At 40.3% G+C, this 24850-nt stretch overlaps 2 protein-coding genes across 51 annotated transcripts in view; one reads left to right on the top strand and one right to left on the bottom strand.

The window, feature by feature from the left end:
• RAPH1 (Ras association (RalGDS/AF-6) and pleckstrin homology domains 1) overlaps positions 1-13220 on the top strand; it is a 103057-nt gene extending 89837 nt beyond the window's left edge. Inside the window, 5 exon segments of the mRNA XM_045034324.1 lie at positions 2837-2979; positions 5606-5746; positions 5749-7513; positions 7516-7614; positions 7617-13220. Coding sequence (XP_044890259.1) covers positions 2837-2979; positions 5606-5746; positions 5749-7513; positions 7516-7614; positions 7617-7654 — 2186 coding nt within the window. The 3' untranslated portion in view covers positions 7655-13220.
• Positions 13221-13702: 482 nt separating this feature from the next.
• Positions 13703-24850, bottom strand: part of ABI2 (abl interactor 2) — a 123088-nt gene continuing 111940 nt past the window's right edge. For 49 of the 50 annotated variants that reach the window (XM_045034335.1, XM_045034359.1, XM_045034351.1 and 46 more), the window contains one exon: positions 13703-18238. In XM_045034335.1, the coding sequence (XP_044890270.1) occupies positions 18063-18238 (176 nt within the window). In that variant the 3' untranslated portion in view covers positions 13703-18062. The remainder of the gene's footprint in view (positions 18239-24850) is intronic. The other variant, XM_045034329.1, reaches the window with a different exon arrangement.

The raw sequence follows: 24850 nt of genomic DNA, 5'->3' as shown, positions 1-24850 counted from the left end.
TGCAAAGGGACACAGGAGCCACCTGAGAGAGTGTCCAGGGACCAAAGCTGTAACAGTTGGAACAACAAAATAACTAAGATCATAACCCAAATTATAAAATAAACAGCCATCAGTCCATATGGATATAAATTCTTGAATAAATAAATGGGGAAGAGACAGATCTTCTGGATGGAAGAGTTCTAAGTGGTTTGTGCAGACACTCTTCCCTCAAGGAGATGGAGCTTAATTCCCCCTTAAGTGTGGGTTGGCAGAGTGACTTGCTTGCCAAGAGGATGGTTAGGTGTGGGGGAAGGGGAGTAACTGTACAGTGCAGAAACCTGACAAAAATTAGCTCAGCCAAGTTGTCAAGGTCAGTGTCTTCAGTAATATGTCCTGTTGGTAGCATGTACCCTTTACATAATGTGATGAAATTGGCACTTTGCCTCTCTTGGTCTTCTTCCCCAAATTTCATAACTCAATCTAATCAAGAGAGAAACATCAGACAAAATAATAATTGAGAGACATTCTCTAAAATATGTGACCTGTTACTCCTCAAAACTGTCAAAGTCATCAAAAACAAAGGAAGTCTGAGAAACTGTCATAGGAGACATGACAACTAACTATAAGTGAAGTCCAAAAAAAGCTTGTGGAGTTTAGTTAACAGTGATGTATCCTTGTTGGTTCCTTTATTGTGGCAAATGTACCAGGGTAATGTAGCAACTTAATAATGAGGTAAATTGGGTGCTAGGTGTGCAGGAACTCTGTTAGCTTTGCAACTCTTCTATAAATCTAAAACTCTTGTAAAAATGTTTATTAAAAAGGGAAGACACTTTTGAGACAATGGATTGAGAAAGACAAGGTAAGAATATGTCACAAGTAAGATTTTAGAAAAAGAAATTCAGGGAAAGATTGAGAAAACAGACGCCATAATATATACTTTTTAAATTTATATAGCATTAATGCAGGTTCTTCCACACATTTTATGACATGGTGTGGTGCCTTTTCCTAGTCCAGCGTCATCCCTTCTTATACAGTGTGTTAAGTATTATGCAGCCTTGTAAATATAAATTGCAAAATCATGTGCATTCATGCTGAAGAGAGCTCAAGGATTCACATATTCCAGCCTCTTATCTTACAGGCTGTTGTCCTGAATAGCAGTTAAATAGGGACATATGCTAGTGAAGTTGCAACTTTTTAAAAAACATTCAGCAATTACACAAGAAACAAGTGTTGGTGAAGTTATGGAGGAAAAAGGAACACTTGTGCATTGTTGGTGGGAATGCAAATTGGTGCATCCACTGTGGAAAACAGTATGGAAGTTCCTCAAAAAATTAAAAATAGAACCAGGAATCACACTACTGGATATTTACCCAAAGAATACAAACACACTAGTTCAAAAGGATATATGCACCCCTATATTTATGGCAGCATTATTTACAATAACCAAACGGTGGAAGCAGCCCAAAAGTCCGTTGATAGATGAATGGATAAAGAAGATGTGGTATACACAAGCACACACACGCACACATAGTGGAATATTATTTGGTCATAAAAAATGAAATCTTGCCATTTGGAAGAACAAGGATGCAGCATGAGAACATTAGGCTAAGCGAAATAAGCCAGAGAAAGACAAATACCATATGATTTCACTCATGTGGAATTTAAGAGACAAAACAAACGAACAGGAAAAAAGAGACTCAAACTAAGAAACAGACTCTTAACTATAGAGAACAAACCTGCTGGTTACCAGAGAGGAGGGGTGGGGGAGCGGGGGATGGGGGAGATAGGTGATGGGGATTACAGAGTACACTTACCATGATGAGCACTCAGTAATGGGTAGAATTGTTGAATCACTATACTGGACACCTAAAACTAACACTGTATGTTAATATACTGGAATTAAAATTAAAAGCTTAAAAAACACTCAGCAATCAGATAGTGGAGAAAGAAGAAAACAGAGTAGGTTTTATCTCATAGCTTATATTTTTGCCTTGAGGATATGTCCTGACTTTATCCATAGGAGTTTGTGGCTGTTACCTGTGTACTTCTTTGGCTACCTTGGCTGGACTTGATTAATAAAGCAATCTGATAATAACCCCCCCTTCACCAAGTATTGGATGGGACTGCTTTAACACCTGAATCTCCATCATTGAGCTAGGTGCTTCCTTCTGCATGGTTATCTTGCCTGACTTGGGGTCCAGTGACTTAATCTCCCCAGTTCCCTGGATGTCAGATTGCAGTGTACCCTTCACCATACCCAGCTCCCTCGAAGAGGTGTTCTTGCCTTACCAGGAGGCCAGGCTGCAGTGTGGCTAGCTGCCTTGTGGTGCCAATACCTGAATCCCTAGAAAACACTTCTCACACAGGTGTAGTTCCTAAGTACTAGTCGCTGCAGGCAAAAAAGGAAGTAGACTTCATGTATGATCTGAAGTTGTAAGTGAGAACTCTCTAGGATGGTCTGAAGCAGGGGTGTATACAAAGATTGAGTCTTGGTTTAATGAAGATGTGATTGGAAAAAAAATTCAACTCCTCTATTGGTAGTTTACTGATTCTCTTAATTGCTAGGAGTTCTTACAAGAAGTTTTCAGGATACCAGTAATGTTACACGAACATTTCATTGTAACGGTCAGCCTGTCATGGTGAACTATTTAAAAAGAATCAAGATTTCCTACTAGCCCTAAGATAAAAATTTTCTAGTGGAAGGTCCAGACAGTGTTTATATGAAATGAGTTTGAGTAAAAGTAACTTGTTGCACTGTGGCATAGCATCTTGTCTTGTGTAAAAGAGCTAAGTGTGCACATTCACATTGTCACAGCAATGACTTATTTGATCCTATTTTTGAAAATCTCTTTTAAAGAGTCTCAGTCAAACCATTCGAACCAGTCTGACAGTGGAGTGTCTGACACTCAGCCAGCAGGACATGTCCGCTCCCAGAGCATTGTGAGCTCCATCTTCTCTGAAGCCTGGAAACGGGGCACTCAGTTAGAAGAGTCCAGCAAGGTAGGTAACACACTTGTGTTCACTGATAGGAAGAAATCTGTTTGACGTTTCATGGGTTTAGTTTGTTGCTCTTTTATTCCTTGGTTAGGACTCTCTGGGCCCTATTTCAGTATTCTTACTTTGACTTCTCCTCAAAAATGAGTATCTGTCACTTGACTCTAATGCCCTAAGATCTCAAACTAGCAGTTTAACGACTTTATCAGTGGCTCACATTTTTAAGAAATAACAATTTCTTCTTTTTCACCCTTAATCAGTTTGGATGGAGTAACGCCATTTAGTGCCAGTGCCCTAATTTTGTTCAGAGAAGCTGCTTATGGTGCATTATTTGTTATTAATTTAATTTATTTAGACTCACTCCTTTGTCATCTTTTCCTTTACGCTTTTTTGGCATTTCTCTGCACAATGATGAATTCTCTCAAATTTTAGTATATGTGGAAGACTAAATTCAGATGAATCCCCTTAAAATTTTGGATCCCTGAGCTTTGTATGGTAGTTTTTTCAGTGATACTGAAGGACGAGTATGATTATTGCAAGACTATTCAGAAATACAGAGGTTCTTTAGCCCAAGTAGAAGACATCATATCACACTACCTGTGAAGTTCTGTGGGCAGTGTTGGGTCCCAGCTGTCCTTGCCCTCTGAGCAGGCAGGAGCCCACACCATCACCGAAGGACCAGTGGCACACCTGGCCTGACTGTTGTGTTTTTACCCAATAATCATTGTGATTTTTCTTGTTGTTGTTGTTGTTGTTTTGGTCTGAATCACTTTACACAAGTGTATTCACCAGTGTGAATTAAACAGATATTTTCCCTTAATTTATCCAGTTATTTATTTATGTGGTTGATAAACTGGCCCTCAGGAAGAGGCATTAGTAGGCTCTTAGTAGTAGGCTCTTAGAGGCATTAGTGGTAGTGTGGGGATGGAACACTTTGTCTTAGAAATAAATATTTGAGAATTGGTTCTAATGACCTAAATTCTCAAAACACTGCCAGTTTGTTTAACTCCCATATCGGGGGTTCATACTTTTAAGAAATTATGGTCTACCTTTCCCCACTTAATCAATTTGGGTGGAACAGCCCTATCTGGTACTAATAATTTTATATATGTAGAAAAGCAGATTTATACAATTCAGGTATCTAAAGAAAAGTCTTCTCCCTTACTGAATTTTTAATGGTGTTCTCCATGTGCATTTGAAATGAAAGGCCAAGGAAAACAAAGGTCCAAATGTTGTGTGATGAAGCAGCATAGTTTGCCTTAGTAGTTTCAGGAGCGTGCACCCTGCTGTGTAGGGGTGCTAGTCTGTTTGTCTTGACCCCCCACCCCTGTGTTTCTTCTGTTACCTCAGCCTCAGGTGCCAAATGAGAAGGCCAGCACAGCTAAGGTCTGCACCCCTGCAGCAGCCAAGACAGGGTCAAGTTAAGGTCAGGGACTGTTCTTTGGAAACACATTAACCTGGGTGACTCCTGTAACCAAATCTCCCAGACTAATGCTTTTATTTTGTGCAGTTTTTAAAGAAACATGTGAGTGTCCTAATGGGCATTAGAATTCAGCCTTCTAGTCTACTAACCTAAGCATTTTTGACGCTAATTAGATGTCATTTATAATTTGGAAACAAATGATTTATATTGGATCTTCACAGTTTGTTCAAAGAACCTAAAAGATGTACCCAAACTTAATAAACCAAGGGTCCTTCTTTTGCTCTTTTCAAAAGTACTTGAACCACATTCTTGTGTGAGTTGGCTCCGTGAAATGGATGACCAAATGTGGTAATTCAGGCAATGCCAGAGATGCCCAGATGGGCTGGTCAGCAGGTTGTTGGCAAACTCTCATTCCCATTTCTTGATATATCTTCTTTACTCTAGTTTTCAAAGGTTTCCTCTCATTTTCTCCTGGCTTTTTCTGTGATGGTATTTTAATGATCTTTTGCTGTAATGTTTATGAAGCATTTCTTTATGTATTTTCCAGTAACACAAATGTAAAGAATGCCCCCCCCTTTACCTGCATTGCTGGACTTCTGTGCATGTTGGATGCAAATGTCTCACACGAACACGAGTGTGTGTGTCAAGCTCATTCACTCCTGTGTGACTGTGCACGCCTGCTGAACATTCTCATATTCTCACGTGTCCGCTTGCTAGCATCAAAAAGCCATCCTCATTCCTCAGGAGGCCCTCCACCAGCACTCCTAAACCCAGTTATGGCATCTGCTTGATGTGGATGCAGCCACAGACTGAAAGGTGAACTCGACCCATCACGTCTCCACTTGCCACAGTCCGGGTGGGGTCTGTGCTCGGAGGTCCACCCACGGGGGTGCCCATTCAGGGCAGGTGTGAGAAAGTCAGGGCTCAGAAATCAGGCCGCCCGTCACCCGTCAACAGCTTTTGCAGCAGGACCTTTTTCCTAGATTGTTAGGCAGTCTTGCCGTTTGAGAGTATTGCTGGGTGATCAAATGCTGTGCCTTGCTGCCCAGGGAGTCTGATTTTCGCCTTTGTGATGTCCCACTGCCGAGTCCTTTCTTGCATGTCCCAGATTCCTTGCTGTTTAGTTTTACACAAAGCTTACCTCTGTAACTGTTGTGTTTGTTGTGTTTTCTCTCTCCCATCCCACCACCCCTTTTATACTCCTTTTAGGCCAGAATGGAGTCTCTGAATCGACCCTACACTTCACTTATGCCCCCTTTATCCCCACAGCCCAAGCTGGTCACCCCCTACACCGCCTCACAGCCTTCCCCACCTCTGCCGCCCCCGCCCCCACCCCCACCCCCACCCCCGCCCCCCCTCCCCCCCCACCTCCCCCTCCCCTGCCCAGCCAGTCTGCACCTTCTGCAGGCTCAGCAGCCACGATGTTTGTCAAGTACAGCACAATAACCAGGCTGCAGAACGCTTCTCAGCACTCGGGAGCCCTATTCAAGCCTCCACCACCCTCAGTGATACAGTCTCTGGCTTCCACCCCACAGTCAGGAAAACCTCAGATCCTGGTGCCCCCCAATGGAGTGGTTCCCCCACCCCCTCCTCCGCCCCCACCCCCCACCCCGGGCTCAGCTATGGCCCAGCTAAAACCGGTGCCCTGCACCCCATGCCTCCCACAGTTCAGCCCTCCCCCTCCCCCTCCCCCGCTGAAGATTCATCACGTGCAGCATGCCACTCAAGTGGCTCCTCCCACACCACCACCTGCCCCTCCTGCCCCTGCACCCCTCCCTCCCCAGGCACCCCCCAAACCCCTTGTGACTGTGCCCCCACCGACCGGCACCAAGACCGTGCCACCTGTCATGACACAAGCTGTGCCACCTACACCTGCTCCTCCGGCTCCCCCCGCAAAAAAGCAGACAGCTTTTCCTGTTTCCCACATTCCACCCTCTCCCCCTGCTCCTCCTGGCCCTATTCCGCCACCCACGTTACCCAAGCAGCAGAGCTTCTGTGTAAAACCGCCTCCCTCCCCACTATCTCCGGTGCCCTCGGTGCCTTCGGTAGTGAAGCAGATAGCCAGCCAGTTTCCGCCCCCCCCGACCCCTCCTCACGTGGAGTCACAGCCCTTAAAGCCCCCCACAGCAAATGTGGCCCCTCAGTCCCCTCCTGCTGTAAAAGCAAAACCTAAGTGGCAGCCCAGCTCCATCCCTGTCCCTTCTCCGGATTTCCCTCCTCCTCCACCTGAGAGCAGCCTGGTGTTTCCTCCACCACCACCACCACCACCACCACCACCACCACCACCACCACCGCTGGCCTCAGCCCTGCCACCACTGCCAGCCACACCCACAGCTTCTCCAGCCTCCGCCTCCGACAAAAGTGGATCTCCTGGCAAAAAGACCAGTAAGACGTCCAGCCCCGGGGCAAAGAAACCTCCCCCAACCCCACAGCGAAACTCCAGCATTAAGTCCAGCGGTTGCGCAGAGCACCCTGAGCCCAAAAGACCCTCCGTAGACAGTCTAGTGAGCAAGTTCGCATCGCCAGCAGAACCGTCAGGGTCTCCCAGCAAAGAGAGCCCCCCTCCGGCAGCACCCCCCAAACCTGGAAAACTGAATCTTTCTGGAGTTAACCTTCCCGGAGTTCTCCAACAAGGATGTGTATCAGCAAAAGCATCCGTTCTGAGTGGACGTGGAAAAGACTCCATGGTAGAATTTCCTTCTCCTCCATCTGATTCTGACTTTCCACCTCCTCCACCTGAAATAGAGCTTCCTCTGCCCCCCATAGAGATTCCGGCAGTATTCTCGGGAAACACCTCTCCAAAAGTGGCAGTTGTCAATCCTCAACCCCAGCCATGGTCCAAAACATCCGTGAAGAAGGCCCCTCCCCCCACACGACCCAAACGGAATGACAGCACCCGCCTCACTCAAGCAGAGATCTCTGAGCAGCCAACAATGGCCACAGTTGTGCCACAAGTGCCCACCTCTCCCAAATCCAGCCTTAGTGTCCAGCCTGGATTCCTAGCTGACCTCAACAGGACACTGCAACGGAAGTCCATCACCCGGCATGGCTCACTCTCCTCCTCCCGCATGTCCAGAGCAGAACCCACAGCCACCATGGATGATATGGCATTGCCCCCGCCCCCCCTGAACTGCTTTCTGATCAACAGAAAGCTGGTTACGGGGGGAGTCATATATCGGGCTATGCAACGTTGCGGAGAGGACCCCCTCCCGCTCCCCCAAGAGAGACCAGAATACCAAGCTCTCAAGAGACTGGTAGTAGCTACCATAGGACTTTATTTTCATGGTGTCTGTAATCAGTTCTACAATCAGCTCACCTGATCACCTATGAATTCTGGTGTTCAGAGCCTCCTAGTATGATGTTGTTATTCAGGTAGTATCCAGCTCTATGTGTGTGTACATTTGCGTGGACACACATAGCTATACACATATAGTGTGTGTATGTATATGTATATATATGTATACATATATGTATGTGTATATGTATATATATAGCTGAGAGTGAATCTATTTATTCCTTTTCTCTCCTAATCTGAAAATGGGTTTGTGTATCTTGGGTGGAAGAGGCCTGGAAGGGGATTGTGTCCTGTCCCTTATGATTTCTATTATCTATCATGTGGATTGGACCAAAAACTTATAATGACTTATTTAGAAGGCATTTTATAAGTGTCCATGCACAGCCTGTCTGTGCACGTTGTGTATTATATCTTAAGGAATAGATGTATTATGTGCTGGTGTCTCAATTTGAGAAGACAACAGAATGTTTGGTGTACCAATGGGGCTTTTGTGTTTGTTTTTTCCCCATTTGGCTGAAGTTCGAACTGCTTGACTGACACTTCATGACTGTACATGAAGGGGCACTTTAAATCAGGAAACTCTGTCAGCATCACGGATGGAGAAATAGTGCAGTATGGGGAAGTTTTCACAGACACCATATCTGTTCGTGCTCGTGCATAGGCAGTAAATATATGATGTAACCAAACCATTCTAGTTGCAGTATTGCTGCCATGATCCCACCCGTATCTAGGATGTGTTCTGTCACAGGTAAGCTCTTCACCTACAATACATGGATAATTTAGTACTATAATCCCGGGTAGTTCTTTTTGTACCGTTGGAATCTTTTTCATAAGCTTTGCGAAGCCTCATCAAGCTTGGCTTCACGATCCTTGCTTTGATTTGTTGTGAGAGAATGTCTGACACAGTACCCCTGGAATGCTCCGTCCCACAAGTTGTAGTGTGTGCTTTAGGTAGACGTGATAGTAGGTATCTGTAGACAATTGCTGTATCAAGTATACACATCCCATGTCCGAAATCGTGCATCATTACAAAAAACAAAGTTACCTTCTGAAATGCGTATTTTTTGTGTGTTGCTCTAGGATGGGTGATTAGGAAAGAACAAAACTGGCCCCTGTGCAGGTATCATTAATCAGGTTGTACTTCGTTTAAGCATGGGACTGTCCTACAGGGAGGGAAAAATATAAATGAGCTTTTTGACAATTTCATCCTCAGCTACTGGAGTGCACTAGGATTCTTGCTTGCCATAGCTTGGTTGTGGAGATTTGTCCAGGTTAACCAGGTGTTCTGATGGAGTAGTATAGTCCAAAGTGACAATACATGATATGCATGTGCAATTTGGTATAACACAGAATTGTCACTCTCATCACACCCTACAATCCTGTATGCTTCACATTATACTTAGGCAAATTTTTTTTTTGTCCTGTGAATTTTCCTTGGTATGTGAACTATGTACTGTCTCATCAGTTTATGATGATAAAGTGACCATTACAAATAAAATGCAACCTCAGAGCTGCTCTTACACAATAAAAACTAGCCATCCCAGCAGTGATAAATGAGCACATCTTGTAAATGAAAGTCTCTACCTGTTGTGAATACGGATTACCAGTGCAAAATAAGGATTGTCCCATAAGGAAAAAGTGATGCCATAGCAGTGGGGCAGAGATAGTAAATAATTCAAAAATAAGCAAAAGTTGTACTGTATACACAAGATATTCCTATAAAGCCACCTCCAGAAAAGTATGGCACCATAGAGGATGTGAAGTGGCACCTCACCATTGCCACGGCCCCAGGGTATCGGTCTGCATATTCATGTGCTTACAGAGCAATGTGTACCTTTGTGCATTTTTTAAAGCCCTGCTTCTTTAAAAGGTACTTTGGACTTTTTCATTTGTTCTCAAAGTTGTGTGCTTGATATCCTTAGGCTTTTAAAGCGACCTTTAACACATCTGCGTTAATTAATTTAACATGCACAGCAGTTTGGGTAATGGTTGAATACAGATTGCCACGCTCCACTGTAACTCACGAGAGAAGGAATTTCCCATTGTGTTCTGCCTGCAGCTTTATATTCTAAGGATCACCCTTATTTGTGGGGTAAAGTTATTAATATGAATCCAGTGGCATATTCATCACTAGGGTTTTTGTTGTGATGGTGGCCTTTATATATATGTATACGTATACGTATATGTGTATATAGGTGGACTTCAGCTTTGCTTGGGGGGGAGGGGGACAATAATGTGCCCTCAGTCTTCCTTCACCCATGATTTGAGCCCTAAGGTACAGCCTCTGTTTAGTCATTGTAGGATTCCTTAGGCCTTCTTGCCTGATAGTCATCTTGAACTGAAGCTTCCAGCATATCACTTTCCTGAAAGAGCAGCCATCCTTTAGAATGCTCATGGCACGGGGAAGAGAGCAGGGCCAGAGGAAGAACTCTGTCATTCTTACCCCAATCCAATGGCTAGTCTACAATAGGCTGTTTTCTTTTACCTATCTCCAAAGACAGAGAAGGCTATTAATCAACTTTCCCATTTGTTTTTTGTGAAACGCTGAATAAAAAAAAAAAAAAAAAAAAAAAAAAAAAAGGTTAGATTATACTTCTAGTGTTTTACTCCCTAGTGGAGTGTTTTTAAATTTGGATTTTTGTTGGGATGTAGTTCTGTGGGCTTTTTTGTTTTGGTTTGGTTTTTTGACACTACTCTGTTCTTGTAACTTTTCTCTGGTGTGTTCGTGGAGAACACCTGCTGCCAAAGGACACTAATACTGTGCCTTCTTCCACTGCCTTCTGCTCAGCAGCTCTTCCAACCCCACATAGCTGCATCTGGTCAGAGAAGAAAATCTGGACAGCTGAGACTTGGCTGTGCTGAAAAACGAACAGCATGGATGAGCTCATCGTGCTGCTGAGGGCAGTGCAAACAGGTGCCTATTTCAGCCAGTGACTCAGTTAATTAGTGACCCCCTTAACTTCTACCACAGATAATTTCAGAATTAGACCACCCTGGGCTTAAAGTTTTGGCACCAACTTGGAAAGGCGGCAGAGCCTATTCTGTTGATAAAACAACTTACACTAGGTTCTAGGTAATAATACAAATGCTAGACTATTCTGTATTGCAGTTTTATTCAGCTGGGCTTTTACTACTCAAATACATTATTTCTTTAGCTGCTGTAATTTTTTCTTAAGTATTCTTAAGGTTTTCATAGGTACTCATTTAACTGTAAATTTGTTTTTAATTTTGGGGACTTTTTTAAGATGAGAAAGATGACGTTTCAAAATTACAGGAAAATGATTTTCATGAGAAAATTTCAAAGTAATGTAGATGTGATGGTGTTTTACAGTCCTTAAAATCAAGGTGCTCCCGCCCACCAATGGCATACTCTGCTAAGGGCTGTGAACTTTCCTGGAAGTCCTCTCTCTGTGTAAGTTTACTTGCCACTAAAAACAATGCCGAGTTTATCAACAAAGTTTAAACAAAATTGGGAGGTCGTGAATAAGTGATTCCAGTGGAGTGACAACTCTGAGATCAAGATTTAATAGGAGCTGTGCATCCAGTTAGAGTTTGAGAAGCTGCTGTTCTGGGGGAATACAGCTGCTTATCACCTTGTGTCAGGGATGGAAGGTTATAAAATAGCCTGGAAAAAAAGTGTCAGGTAATGGTATGGATTGGTTTTATTTGACTATCAAGCCACCAACAGAACCCTTTGTCACCTTTTTTCCCTAGTTTCATGTTAACAAGCTTTTTCATATACCTTCAGAGCGAATCAATTATAACTGATAGAATGTCTCACATTTTATTCAAGTTTAGACCAATTAAACCTCTATGGCCCTGTATGATTACAGGGGTAATTACTTGCTTTAAGTAAAGTAGGTATAATAATTTGGACTTACACACTTGATGAGAGGATGTCTAGTCCTAAAACTCCCTTTCAGGTTGCAAGTATCTTTTGGCACTTCGAGTCTTGTTTTATTGACATCACTTATTTATATAAAGTGGGTTATCCCGAACCCTGTAGGAATATGTGATCACTCACAAGTTGAGATTTGATGTACAGAGAAATGCAATACAATATCCCACAGTTTTTTAAGATTTATTTTCCTTTAAACATTCAGTAGAAGAACATCTCTATACCTTTACGAGGCTGTCTCTCCAACTAAACAAGTGCTCTGTTCTTATTGTGCCCTCAGAAGGTCTGTATGTAAAAGAAACCTGAAATATAGCTGTAGAGTAAATTTGCTAAATAAAAAGAATATACTTGAGAAACACATAAGGGAAAACATCTCCAATTCATTTGCTCTTTGTTGAAGAGAAGACACTATCTGCTATAATCCCCAGTGCCTTGAACTCTTTTGGAGGAATAGCATTTAAAAAAAAAATCCAACAAGCAAACTTTGAGGTGCTAATGAAAGAGAAGGAAGATGAGTATTTGTAGTTTGTGCAGAAATAGAAAAAATGTCTGTCTCACAAGAGATGGCTTCATCTAGCTGAAGAGTGGCCACTTTCTACCAAAGACATTTAGAGAAGTAAGTCAAGTCAGGGTGATGGCAAGTACTGCGTATTAAAAGGTAGCTAAGTTCAGAAGTGACCACATTGATCACGGATGGCTATTAATACCAAGCTCATCATTGTTGAAGCCTCAACCTCTTCTTAGGCAGAACATGCTTGCAGCACTTAAAGTCTTTGCATTTTGGGAACTGTCCATTGTTTGTTAGATTTATTGTAACCTAATACCAAAAACTGCCACTTTTCATGATTCCTACTTCCTATATATTTTTTCTCTACTTGTAAATAATCCCTCCTCGAAAATAAGCATTAACTGGAATGTTTCAAATGATTTTGCTTAATTTTATCATTAGCCACTAGTGAACTCCTTTTATAGAAATGTACAATTACGGTATCATTAGCTTGTGCTAAATATTGTAAAAATCATTGTTTACTGTTTCAAAGGAAAATTGCACATTATATTTAACTGGGATTGCTCGTTTTCCCATTTCTTTAAAAAATGGAGTCAAGGCTTACACTGACATCCAGGCTGTGGGAGCTTTGTTATAAATAAATAGATACAGTGTAGGAATATAGTTTTTTAAAGCATGAAAAAGGCGGCAAAAAGAACTGCATTATAAAGTACCTGATAAGAGGACATTATTCAAACCATTATGATTATGCACAGCTCGGTAAAGGTGAAGTTACAGTTTTTCTTTCAGCTTTGTTGCTCTTTTCTTCTGCTTAAATGTACGCTCTCATTTCATTATGTGCCTTGCTCCCTGATTGTGCAAACCTATATATAGATATATATAGATATATATATATATATATATATATGAGAGAGATATATTCAGTACTACTGACGATGTTTTTTTTTTGTTCTGCTGGATTAAGTTATTTTCCAAATTACTCCTACCAGTTACTGTCGGTGAAATATTGTAATGGCTTAGGACAGTAGTCATACAGTCAGTGTAAATTTGTTTTCAGTTATGTGTTTTCATTATGTCAGCTTACCCAATTCTTAATAAAAAGAATACATAGATTTCATTTAAACATGGGGACTTGACTGTTTGTGGATTGACATCATTAAGAACTTGGTTTCGCTGTTCATGTTGGTGGTACCCATAAATAGGCTGTGCGGTAAGAACAAATTAAATACATTCAACTCGTTAACCTTTAGTTTTTACTGACAGATGAGAAAGCTTTGGCTACTGAATACATTAGCAATTAAGTGGTGATAATAAATTTTAAGATTTTTCTTCTTAAAGTACAACCTTTTTTATTTTAAAGCTTTGCTATCACCATTATGTGTTGGCCTGCCATGTCGCCATGTCAAGGTATGTACACTGTGTTTGCCAAACCAAGGCAAAAAAAAAAAAAAAAAAACTCCTCTTTTTATATTAATAGAATTGTATTTGGGGGCAAGTGATCAGAAAACAATTTAGAGCAACACGGAAGGATACACTTCAGCTTACTCACCTTAGTACTTAACCTCTTTGGTTACTTGCATAAATACATTCACAAGACATTTGGACTTACTTTGTAGAATTTTATTTAGGTCAAGTTCTTAGTACACAGCAACAATTTCAAATACAATTTTTGAAATTAAGAAGTCAATGTTCCCCCACTCATCTGGAGGTGGCTTAATGGCACACACAAAAAACATTACTGGCAACAGACTGCTCCCTCAAGTTTTCCTGCATGATTTTTCTACTCAGAACACCAACCCTCTCTGCAGGAGCTTAAAAATACAACTGGCCAGATCACAAGTGTTTACATTCTTTTTTGTAAACCATTTTAAGAAGAAAGATGCATGGACACAAAGTATGAAAAACTGCTTTTCCATAGAATTCTGAAGTTGCAAAAGACATTACCATTTTAATGTGAAAATAAGCTTTTTGTGTTTTTTACAAAAAACCTCAAGATATTTAGCAAGGATCATTTATACATAGCTAGGCCCTATTGTCAATTTTAAGAATTATGAAATTCTTAAGAAATAGGAACAAAGATCAGCATAAAGTAAACTTCAGGTTATGAGCACAATGCCTCCATTTAAGAACTGTCTTATAAGGCTCTCTCAATAAGGCTTTTTGCTGTGCTCCTGCCAGTGTTGAAATAATAGAACCTATTTTTGCTACATAGTACTGAGTGTAGTAGAGGGTTAAAATGATTATTTTCACTAATTAAGGTTGCACTTAGTACACTCCTTTAAACAATTTGAATACTGATGGTATTTATCGAAACAGCATATCTTTTCAAGTATCTTCCTGAAGACATCAAGTAGAACTCAGTTTTTAAAGAAACATAGCACATTCAATTAAGACAGTTGTAGAAAGAGTACCAGGCGTTGAGTCAGGAACTCTACCACTGTTAACTAGCTGTTATCTGAAACGAAACGTCTAACTTCCTCAGTTAAAATGGAAAATGAACTAAAATTTTTTATCCTCTAGCTCTAAAATTCTATGATCCTAAGTAAATCATGTGAGGGAAATCATCACCTTCACACCAGTCAGGAGTTCCTGGCCAAAGACGTTCAGAAGTGAACAGATGGGAAGTGATTCAGATCCCTTCTTTTTGAAGACTTGGCAGTCACCTGCCAATTCCTCCGTCAAACCCTTTTCAGAGGGCAAGGTGGCCTTCAGAACATGTCATGCTCTCTCCACCAAGGAGAAAAGGTAATAAAAATAAAGGAACAGTTCTTAATGCAGAAAGGTACCTGCTAAAAGAAAATGAACACAAAAGGATAAAAGCAAACTACCATCATTTTGATGCCTCTCCAGCAGAAAAATCTTTTAAGTAATCATCAGTAATCAACATAAGACAACTAAGGAGCACACCTGCATCACAGACATCACTGTAAAGATGCACAAAACCTTCTCTCTAGCTGGGTAATAAACAGCGGCAGGAGGGGGAAAGAAAGGGAGGGATAAGAATGTCCCACCTACTGACTTTTAGGAATACAGCAAAAGTAGCAGGCCCTTGCCAACCCTAAGATGGGAACAGCAGGTGCCCCTGAGGGAGATAGAAGGCAACTAGCCAAAAGAATGGAAAATACTGATCAAGACATCTCAAAAGACTCATATTTACTCCCAATACAGGCTGAATCTCTCGGGGCTAGATTTTGGTTTTTAAATTTATTGCCCCGGTCATAAGGTCAACAAGAAAGTGTATTTTCATTAATTTCCCCATGGCCTTTTAAATAGTAGTACCAAAAGCAACGGGCGGGGGGTGGGGTGCTTAAGTCACTTTTTTTTTTTAATGGAAAAAAAAAGAAGCACTTGAGGAAAAAAATCCCCTCTCCCATTAGATTCCCTCTATCCTGTCAGAATGGATGCTTACTAGTCAGATTTTAGACTTGGATCATCTTTGCCACAATATTATGTATCCTGTAAGATTTCTGTATTCATTTGGAATTCCTACTACCATCTTGTAGTTTATAAAAAGATAAATGGGGGAAACTTACGATAAATCAAGAAATACTACCTTCACAGACTATTAATAGCATGCAATCTATGAAATATTACATACATTAAAAGTCTCCAATTAGTGTAGGCCTGGCCTATCATCATTACATCCTTCCAAGACAATATAGAGAATTCCAAACTGTACAAAAATTTAAAATATGCCGAAAATCCAACAGGTTTTTTTAAAACAATCACACAGATTAGTACTAAATAATAAAGAAAAAGCTGACCCATGGATCCCCCTCTGCTGCAGGTCTTCAGTATGAAGGACTTCATCAGTGTCTTCTGCACCCCACAATCCAGAAGGGGTCCAACAGGCAAGCGGACTACCACCAACTGTTTTGCACAATTATCTTCTCTGCTTCTGTGGGTGTGAGCTGTGAGAACTATACTGGATTTCAAAATACCTCCTTGCCTTAAAAATCCACTAAGCTTTCTCAGCACAAAGCTATTTAAGTAAAAACTGGAACATCTAATTTCAAAACAGGTTTCCTAGTTATACACCAACACTAAGAAAAGTTTAATCTATCCAAGTCCATAATGAACCCGAAGGCTCAGACGACACTTCAGGGCCATTACTTTGAAGGAAAACAGGGAGTAAAGAATGTCAAGATGACCTAACAAAAGCATGGAGCAGAGGCAAGTTAATGAACACTAAATTCAAAGTGTTGAAGAAATCTAAAAGCAAACAGCTAACCTGCAGTGTGTGGGAGGAAAACCCCTACAACTTTAAAACGAAAAGTCTTGATAAGGGAACTCTATATCTGGGTCTCAGTTAAATGGGGATGAAGTTCTGTGCTCAGATTTGTAAGCAGAATATTAACTTCTGCTTACACCAAATTCCCTCACACACTAGTGCGCACTTGTTCATTTTTCAAATTTCTCGACCTCTACTATCCTGTTAAAGGCCTTCACTTGAAGTAAATGCAGCTATTGCCTCTCCCTTTCACCCAGCACCGGAAAATGACCTGGCAAAAGGCTCTTCTGGCCAAGTCCCTGGGACTGGGACAAACCCACAGCACTGTTGGGTCTGTGAGGTGGGTTATCGCCGCAGCTTCCACCTGCTGAGCAGCAAGCCCTCCTGGACGTTTCCACTATTTTTTATACTGATTAAAGAAGATGAGTAAATCCACCTGCCTTACAAACTCCACTGCATTTGAAGCTATAACTTGTACAGACAGAAAGAAATACTTGTTATTGTTTCTCTCAACATTACATTAATTTTTAGCAATGTAATTAGATAAGTATTTGGCCTTACACCTCTTATCCCACGATTCTTAGTCTGAGGTACAAGGTTCAAATTCTCACCAACAGAAGCTACTAAAGCCAGTCACACAAAACTGGGAGAGTATTTCCCTTTCCTAGAATTGAGTAAACTACTCAGCAGCAGCTAACACTGACTGGCCATTAACAACAGAGAGGACGGTAGCAAGACTTTTGTTCCCAGTGACTGTTAAGAGACTTGAAAGTAGCTGCTATTTTCCAAAAAAGAATTTTTTCTAAATAGTGAAAGAAGTAAAGAAATAACTGGTCTGACCTCCAAGATTCTACTCCTGGAAAGAATGCCTAAGGCAAGGGTTTAGGATGCCTATTGAGCAGAACGTTTCTACAGTTCAATCTCTTCAGAACCTCAGGACCTCACATCTAGCTTCACGCGCCTACTTCAGTATACGATCCGGGCTACCACACTTCACACATCTGGGTACACAAGCCATTAGTGGCAATGCAGTCTCATGCAGCAGCAGCACATTAAAATCAAGCCAGCGATTGTTAACCACCCTCAGAATGTTTGGGGACTCATTTCATCATCCTCAATCTACAAACTGAAAAACATGAAGGGATGCAAGTCAGCAGCGTTAACTCATCTGGTGCACTCAAAGTGCTGAGAGAATGCAGAATTTACAGTGTTAAGAGGAAATAAGTCATCGAAACAATTATAAAAATGGTTAAGTATGGTATTTAAATACTAGTTCACTTCTCCTCATACAAGTGGAAGAAAGTGTGGGGTGCGGGTACGGCGCGAGACCACAAGGCTGACCCTTTAGCACAGGCACTGAAGAGCATCCAATGCCACAGATTCTGCAGGAGGAGAAATCCCAAGGGTGTACAGTATTCCTGAGAAAAATCCCAGATTTTTTCTGAATCAGTCTTAACCTGATTTGTTTTACAGAGTTATGCTATTATACCTCTGATATATTTAGAAATGGTCACTTTATTTTAATCCAAACAGGTCAGCATAGTACAAATAATGGCAGAAAGACCCATTTGTTCAGATTCAGCTTGCTTTTTTAATACTGGGGAATAAACCAAAAAGACATAAGTAGTTTGTGTCATTTGTATCTTTCCTTCATTTCACTGGAGGGGAAGCCCCAGGGCCTTTTGATAATCTGGGAAGACCTGACTATTCAGGGAAGCATAGCCCTGCTGAGCTTTACTCAGAATAATGCATGATAGACTCAACATAATTCCCGGGAAAGAGCCCAGTCACTCCATTCATAACTCCCTCATACCAACCATCATCATTCTTCTTGATGACATAAATAATGGCTCCTTCCTGAAAGGACAGCTCATCTTCCTTGTCTTTTGTATAATCATAAATTGCCACAACTAGAGGGAAAAAAAAAAATAGGATGTGAAAAGAATAATATTCCTAGAAAGACAAATAAATGAATAATATCCATCCTTTCCCAACTTCTGCAGCACTTCAAACAGTAACTTTCTAAACACAGACTAAAAAATTTGTTTCCTAATACCCAGTTTATATACAGTGGAATCCCATCTTGGAGAGGTTAGGTTCAAAACAGCATAAATGGCAAAAAAAAAAAAAAAAAAAAAGAAAAAAAAAAGAAAGAAAAAGAAAAGAAAAGAAAAAAAATCACATTTAGTCAAACTTACCTTCAAGAGCCTATGGACAAATACCTCATTGAAGAAAGATGCACAATCCCAGAATCGGGAAAGATGGCTGCTACTTCAGTTGAGCTTGTATTGAAGCACCATATTGTGTAAATCTTTAAACATGAGAATTATACTAGTGCAGTGAGATGCACCATAAAAGGCAAGTGAGAAATTGAGAGAGAATAAGGGGATAGCAGATTTACTTCTCCTTTCTCAAACTCCCTAGAACTTATATTGGCATAAGGCAGCATGTGCTTTGAAAGAATATATATAGTAGATTCCCATTGTTCACACATATAACTTGTAGGAAATTCAGTAAGTTAGAGTTAAATTGGGATACCCTGTAACTTGCTCAACTCCATGTAAAGATTTATCTTTTTTATAAAAAGATCCTCTGCATCTTCATTATACCACTCAGAACTCCAGTCTCCATCTGGCCATCATTCTGATAAGTATATACTGACTATTAGTTTTTCATACAACCTTAATCTTCACATACAAAAACAAAACTACAACAGGGACTTAGGATGTAATGCAACTTACCCTAGTTAATTTTTGTTTCTGGGCTGCTTTAGTAAAATTTAAATGGCTTTCTTAATCTCTGAATATTTGCCATTATAGTAATCTATTACAGATGCCAGAAAATACTTTGGAGGACTCTAAGAGGAACCCAATTTTTTTTTTTAAGTTTATTTTTTTGAGAGAGAGAGAATGGCGAGCGGGGAGGGGCAGAAAGAGAGGGAGGGGCAGAAACAGAAGGAGGGGCAGAAAGAGAGGGACTGCTCGGACTCATGCCTGAGTCACCCAGGTGCCCCAGTCTAGGAAGAGTTTATAGTGTGGATTTCTCAAAATATAACCAAACACCTAAACACAAATGCAACAGAAGTTTAACTAAATGTAAGAGAATGTAAGATATGTAGAGTACTTAGTACTTCGTCAACCTAGGTTTTGTTAGTTTTTTGGTTTTGTTTTTTGTGGTTTTTTTGAGTTGATAACATTCTTGATGCTTCTGGAAATGCAAACCCACTGCAAGTAATTAGCAGGAGAATATCCCCCAAGTCCTGTTAATTCTACCTCCTATGTCTCTCAAATCCAAATACTTTTCTCCATCATGACAGTCACTGCCCTACTTAGGGCAGCAGTCTTTAAAAATACACATATCACTGGGGTGCCTGGGTGGTTCAGTCAGTGAAGCAACCAACTTCAGCTCAGGTCATGATCTCGTGGTTTGTGAGTTTGAGCCCCGTGTCAGGCTCTGCGCTGACAGTTCAGAGCCTGGAGCCCATTTTGGATTCTGTGTCTTCCTCTCTCTCTCTGCCCCTCCCTTGCTCGTGCTCTGTCCCTCTTTCCTTCAAAAATAAACATTAAACACACACACACACACACACACACACACACACACACACACACATCGCTGGCTGTACCTGAAGATTTTCTAATTTTTTTTTTTTTAACGTTTATTTTTGGGACAGAGAGAGACAGAGCATGAACGGGGGAGGGGCAGAGAGAGAGGGAGACACAGAATCGGAAACAGGCTCCAGGCTCTGAGCCATCAGCCCAGAGCCTGATGCGCGGGGCTCGAACTCACGAACCTGAGATTGTGACCTGAGCTGAAGTCGGACGCTTAACCGACTGAGCCACCCAGGCGCCCCTGTACCTGAAGATTTTCTAAACAGTATGAGTGACAGATAATTTTATAGAGACACTTTCTAGATTCTCAAAGCATACTGCTTCCTTACACCTAAAGCTAATATAATACTGTATGTCAACTATACTAGAATTAAAAAAAAAAACTGCTTCCTAAATCTGATCTGCTAGAAATGATACCTTCAACCAGACATCAGTCATAAAAATTCTCATTTCCTATTTATCTCTCTCCTACTTCACAGAAGTACAGTTGTGGACCACCTTAAAGTACAAAACATCTCTGGGTACCAAAAGGACAATTCAAGAATCTGGTGTGGTATTAAAAAGGAATTACTCCACTGATTAACCCAACCTGCTTGCAAGTTGTTCCCCTTCCTTTGCTTTTAACAAAATTAAAAAAATACTATACTGGAGTTATCAGCTGACACATGATCACAAACATAATTTTTAAAGACAGAACATTACTTGATTTTTGGTACATAAACTCTGAAGGAGTTTAAAAAATGAGTGACAGTGCCACATAAAAATACTTCCATTTGCATCTACTTATTTATGTAAACAAGATTTTCAGCACCACTGCCTCGCCCTAATCTGTTGCTTAGGGAGGTGTAAATTCCTGGTTTTCTTATATCAGATTATCTTTTTTTCAAAAAAAGTTAAAATATAATTTTCATGGGAAGTTATTAATCTGCTTAAAAATCTTACACAATTTCCCTCCACCATTACATTTTTTTAAAAGAAAAAAAATGCAAACACCTCAGGCTGGTGGTATTTCAAGGCTTCCCACCACTAATTACAATGTACTTCTCTTCCTACACTCCTACCCCACCCTCTCCGTGCCACCCACCCATGTTGCATGTGACACTACTCACCATATCCCAAACCACCTTGCCCTTTCACTCAAGAGGATTCCCTCTGCCTGGATGGCCCTTTCTATCTTTCTTCTTTGCCTGAGACACACCACAAAGCCATGTTCTCTGAGCAGCCTTCTGGAATCCCCAGATAGAATTAATGGCACTATTCACTTTTTGACAATTGTTAATGGAGCATCCGTGCTAATTTCTAGAGATACAAAGATGAACAAGACAAGCGACTGTCATAGTCTTGTGAGGACAGAAATATTATCTGATAAATTACCATACACTGTTTATACTTCTAACAAGAAGTTACAAGAACACAAGAACAGATGGCTTGTTAGAAGGAAGGAATAGAAAATAGGACACTGACAAACAGGTTGAAGTTTTCCAGGAAGAATTTAACACTATTAAATAGTATAGCTAAAACTCAATCCCAGGTTTGAGATCAAGCTAAGGACAGTGGTTAAGAATGTAGGCTCTCGGAGCACCTGGTGGCTCAGTCGGTTGGGTGTCAAACTCTTTTATTTTTTTTTTAAGTTCATTTATTTAGAAAGTGTGAGCAGGGGAGGGGCAGAGAGAGAGGGAGAATCCAAAGCAGGTTCCACACTGTCAGTGCAGAGCCCGACGTGGGGCTTGAACTCACAAAACTGTGAGATCATGACCTACGCCAAAATCAAGAGCCAGATGCTCAACCAACTAAGCTACCTAGGCACTCCTGATTTCTGACTCTTTGATTTTGGCTGAGGTCATGCTCAGCATGGAGCTTGCTTAAGATTTTCCTTCTGCCCTTCTCCCCCACTCTCTCTCTCTAAAATCAATGAATGAATGAATGAATGAATGAATGAGGGCTCTAGGTTTATACCACCTAGTTCAAATCCCAGCTCTAGCACTTACAAATTTACAGAACATACTTAACTTTCCTAAGCTTTTTACTCAAATGTATAATGGGAATTACAATAGTGCTAACACCTCAAAACAACGTAATATTGTCATATTAAATGAAACAATGCACATACAATATGTAGCCTAGGACCTTGTTTATAAGTAACCATTATCTATATAAATGTTAGCTTCTTTTATTATCATTTATAGCTATTATGATATACTATCTTTTCTGAAACACTAACATTTTCTGTTATATAAATAATTTTTGAACCTCAATTTCCTAGTTTGCAAAATGGGGAGATTAACTGCCTTACTAATGTAATAAGTTTGCATTATGTCAGGCACATAATAAATACATGAAAATATCTGTTCTTAGGGCATCTGGGTGCCTCAGTCAAAGTTTGACTCTTGATTTCAGCTCAGGTCATGATTTCCTGAGGGTCGTGGGATTGAGCCCCATTTTGAGCTCTGTGCTGAGAGGGGGGAAGCCTGCCTGGGATTCTCTCTCCCTCTCTCTGCCCATCCCCTGCTTGCACACATGCACATGCTCTCTCTCTCTCTAAAAACAAATAAACCTTAAAAAAAAAATAAAGAAAACATCTGTTCTTTACCCAAGTTAAATCAAGATACTTACATATACACATTATCTCCATTTGGCAGGTAAGGGCAGTAATCAAGGGTTAAGATAAACCACCTCCTATGACAGTGGTTCTCGACCCTGGAAGAACTCTAAAAAATTCTGATGCCTGGGTTCTGTGCCCATGGATTCTGATTTCATAGGTCTGGAGGTGCAGACATATTAAATGCTGCCTAGATGACTCTAAAATGCTGGCAGGGTTGAGAACCAGGCCCCAAGGTCTAAGACAACAAAATGAGTCATTAGACAGTAGCCTTAACATTGATGCACACTCAAACAAAAAAAGCAACCACAAGCTAAGCATGGTTGGTTATTTTTGTTTTGCCAGAAAGAGTAAGAAAGAGCTTAACTGATTTTCATGTTTTAAAAGATCTGAAATTATCAGCTAAATCAAACTTTGAAAAATATCTTTGGGAACAATTCAGGCATATTCTTTTAAACTTTAAAGGGTTACTTGGACTGAAAACAACTAATTTTCCTCTCTTAAAATTTCTCCAGAGTTTTACACGTTCACCGAGGAGTACATTTTTAGAAAGCAAAATCTTTCATTGGCCGTTCTCAAGGAATAACTGAGCTGGTTCTTCAGAGCTGAAAACTGACATCCCTTAACTAGGACAGTGTTAAAATTAGGTAGGGAGTTTGTAAAATGTCAATGCCCAAAGCCACACCCTAGTATAGTGCCTTGGGCTCATTTGTTTTTCTTAAAAACAGCTTTATTAAGGTTTAATTCAGACACAAAATACAACAAATAAGTTTTGCCAAATATATGCACTTGTATATATAACAAATATATAACCACCACCACAATCATATAGAACATGCCCATCACCCCAAGGTTTCCTTTTGCTCCTATGTAATTTTCCTCACCATGGAAACTACTGATCCAGATTTCATTTAAATGGAATCATGAAGTATGAGTCTTTAGTGTCTAGATTCTCTCATTAGTATAATTGTGTGAAATCCATCCATGTTGTTGCTTGTATCAGTAAGTCTGTTTCTTTTCATTGCTGAACAGTATTCCACTGAATGGATGGATATCTCACAAGTAGTTTATCCATTCACTAGTTGAAAGATATATGGGTTGTTTCTAGGTTTTAGCTATTACGAATAAAGCAGTTATGAACATCTGAGTTCAAGTCTTTGTGTGAACATAGATCTTCACTCCTCTTAAGTAAATAGGAAGGAACTGACAGACCAGCTTGCAGGTGTATGTCTAACTTCATAAACTGCCAACTGTTTCTCAAAGTAGCTGAAACATGCTGCACTCTTACTAGCAGTGCTTAAGAGCTACAGTTTCACCACACTTTCTCCAACACTTGGTATTGCCAGTGTTTCTAACTGCAGCCATTGTAGAGGGTGTGTAGCAGTATTTAGTTTGGTTCACTGTAGCTTTAATTTGCATTTCCCTAGTGACTAATAATGTTAAGCATCTTCTCATGTGCTTATTTGCAATTCATGGACCTAACTGGTGAAGTGTGTTCAAATTTTTTTTTCTCAAGTTGTCTGCCTCCTTACTGAGTAATTTAGCGAAAATTCTTCCTAATCTACGCTTGCCTTGTCATTTTCTTTACAGTGTCTTTGAAGAAGAAAAGTTTAATGAAATTCAGTCTGTCAATTTTTTCTTTTAAGCTTCATGTTTTTATACACTCTATACATTTTTTTTTTCCTAATTCCAGGACACAAAGATTTTCTCCTGTATTTTTCTCCAGAGTTGTATAGTTTAGGTTTTACATTAGGTCTATAATACATTTCAAGTGAATTTTTGTGTAAAGTAAGGGTAGAAAGTACATGAACATTAGCTTTGTACCTTTACTTTACCATACATAAAATTTTTCCTGGATTTATTCCTAACTTTTAGGTAGGGCAAATCTGATTACTGTTGCTCTACCTTGGCCAGCAGTGGAAGTCTGCTATTTGTTATTGTAAGCTCCACAGGTGATGGATATTCAACTGTTAGAGCATATTTGTTGAAAACACTATCCTTTTCCACTGAATTACCTTGGCACCTTTGTCAAACAATATATGTGGATCTATATTCTATTGATTTATATTTCTATACTTAACATCAGCACCACACTGTCCTGAATACTACAGCCTTAGTTTAAATCTTCCAACATTAGTCTTAAAAAAAAACAACAGTTTTGATTCTACTAGATCTCTTGCATTTCTATGTAACTATCAGAATCCCCTTGTCAATTTCCATAAGAATGGCTGGTGGAATTTTTATTGGAATTGCATTAAATTTGCAGCTCAATTTGGGGAAAGCCAGTCTTTAAACAATAATGATCAAAGAACATA

The sequence above is a fragment of the Felis catus genome, chromosome C1, assembly GCF_018350175.1.
Source record: "Felis catus isolate Fca126 chromosome C1, F.catus_Fca126_mat1.0, whole genome shotgun sequence".
In the NCBI taxonomy this organism is placed as follows: Eukaryota; Metazoa; Chordata; class Mammalia; order Carnivora; family Felidae; genus Felis; species Felis catus.
The sequence above is the reverse complement of the archived record's forward strand: the minus strand, read 5'-3'. Positions and strand labels throughout refer to the sequence as shown.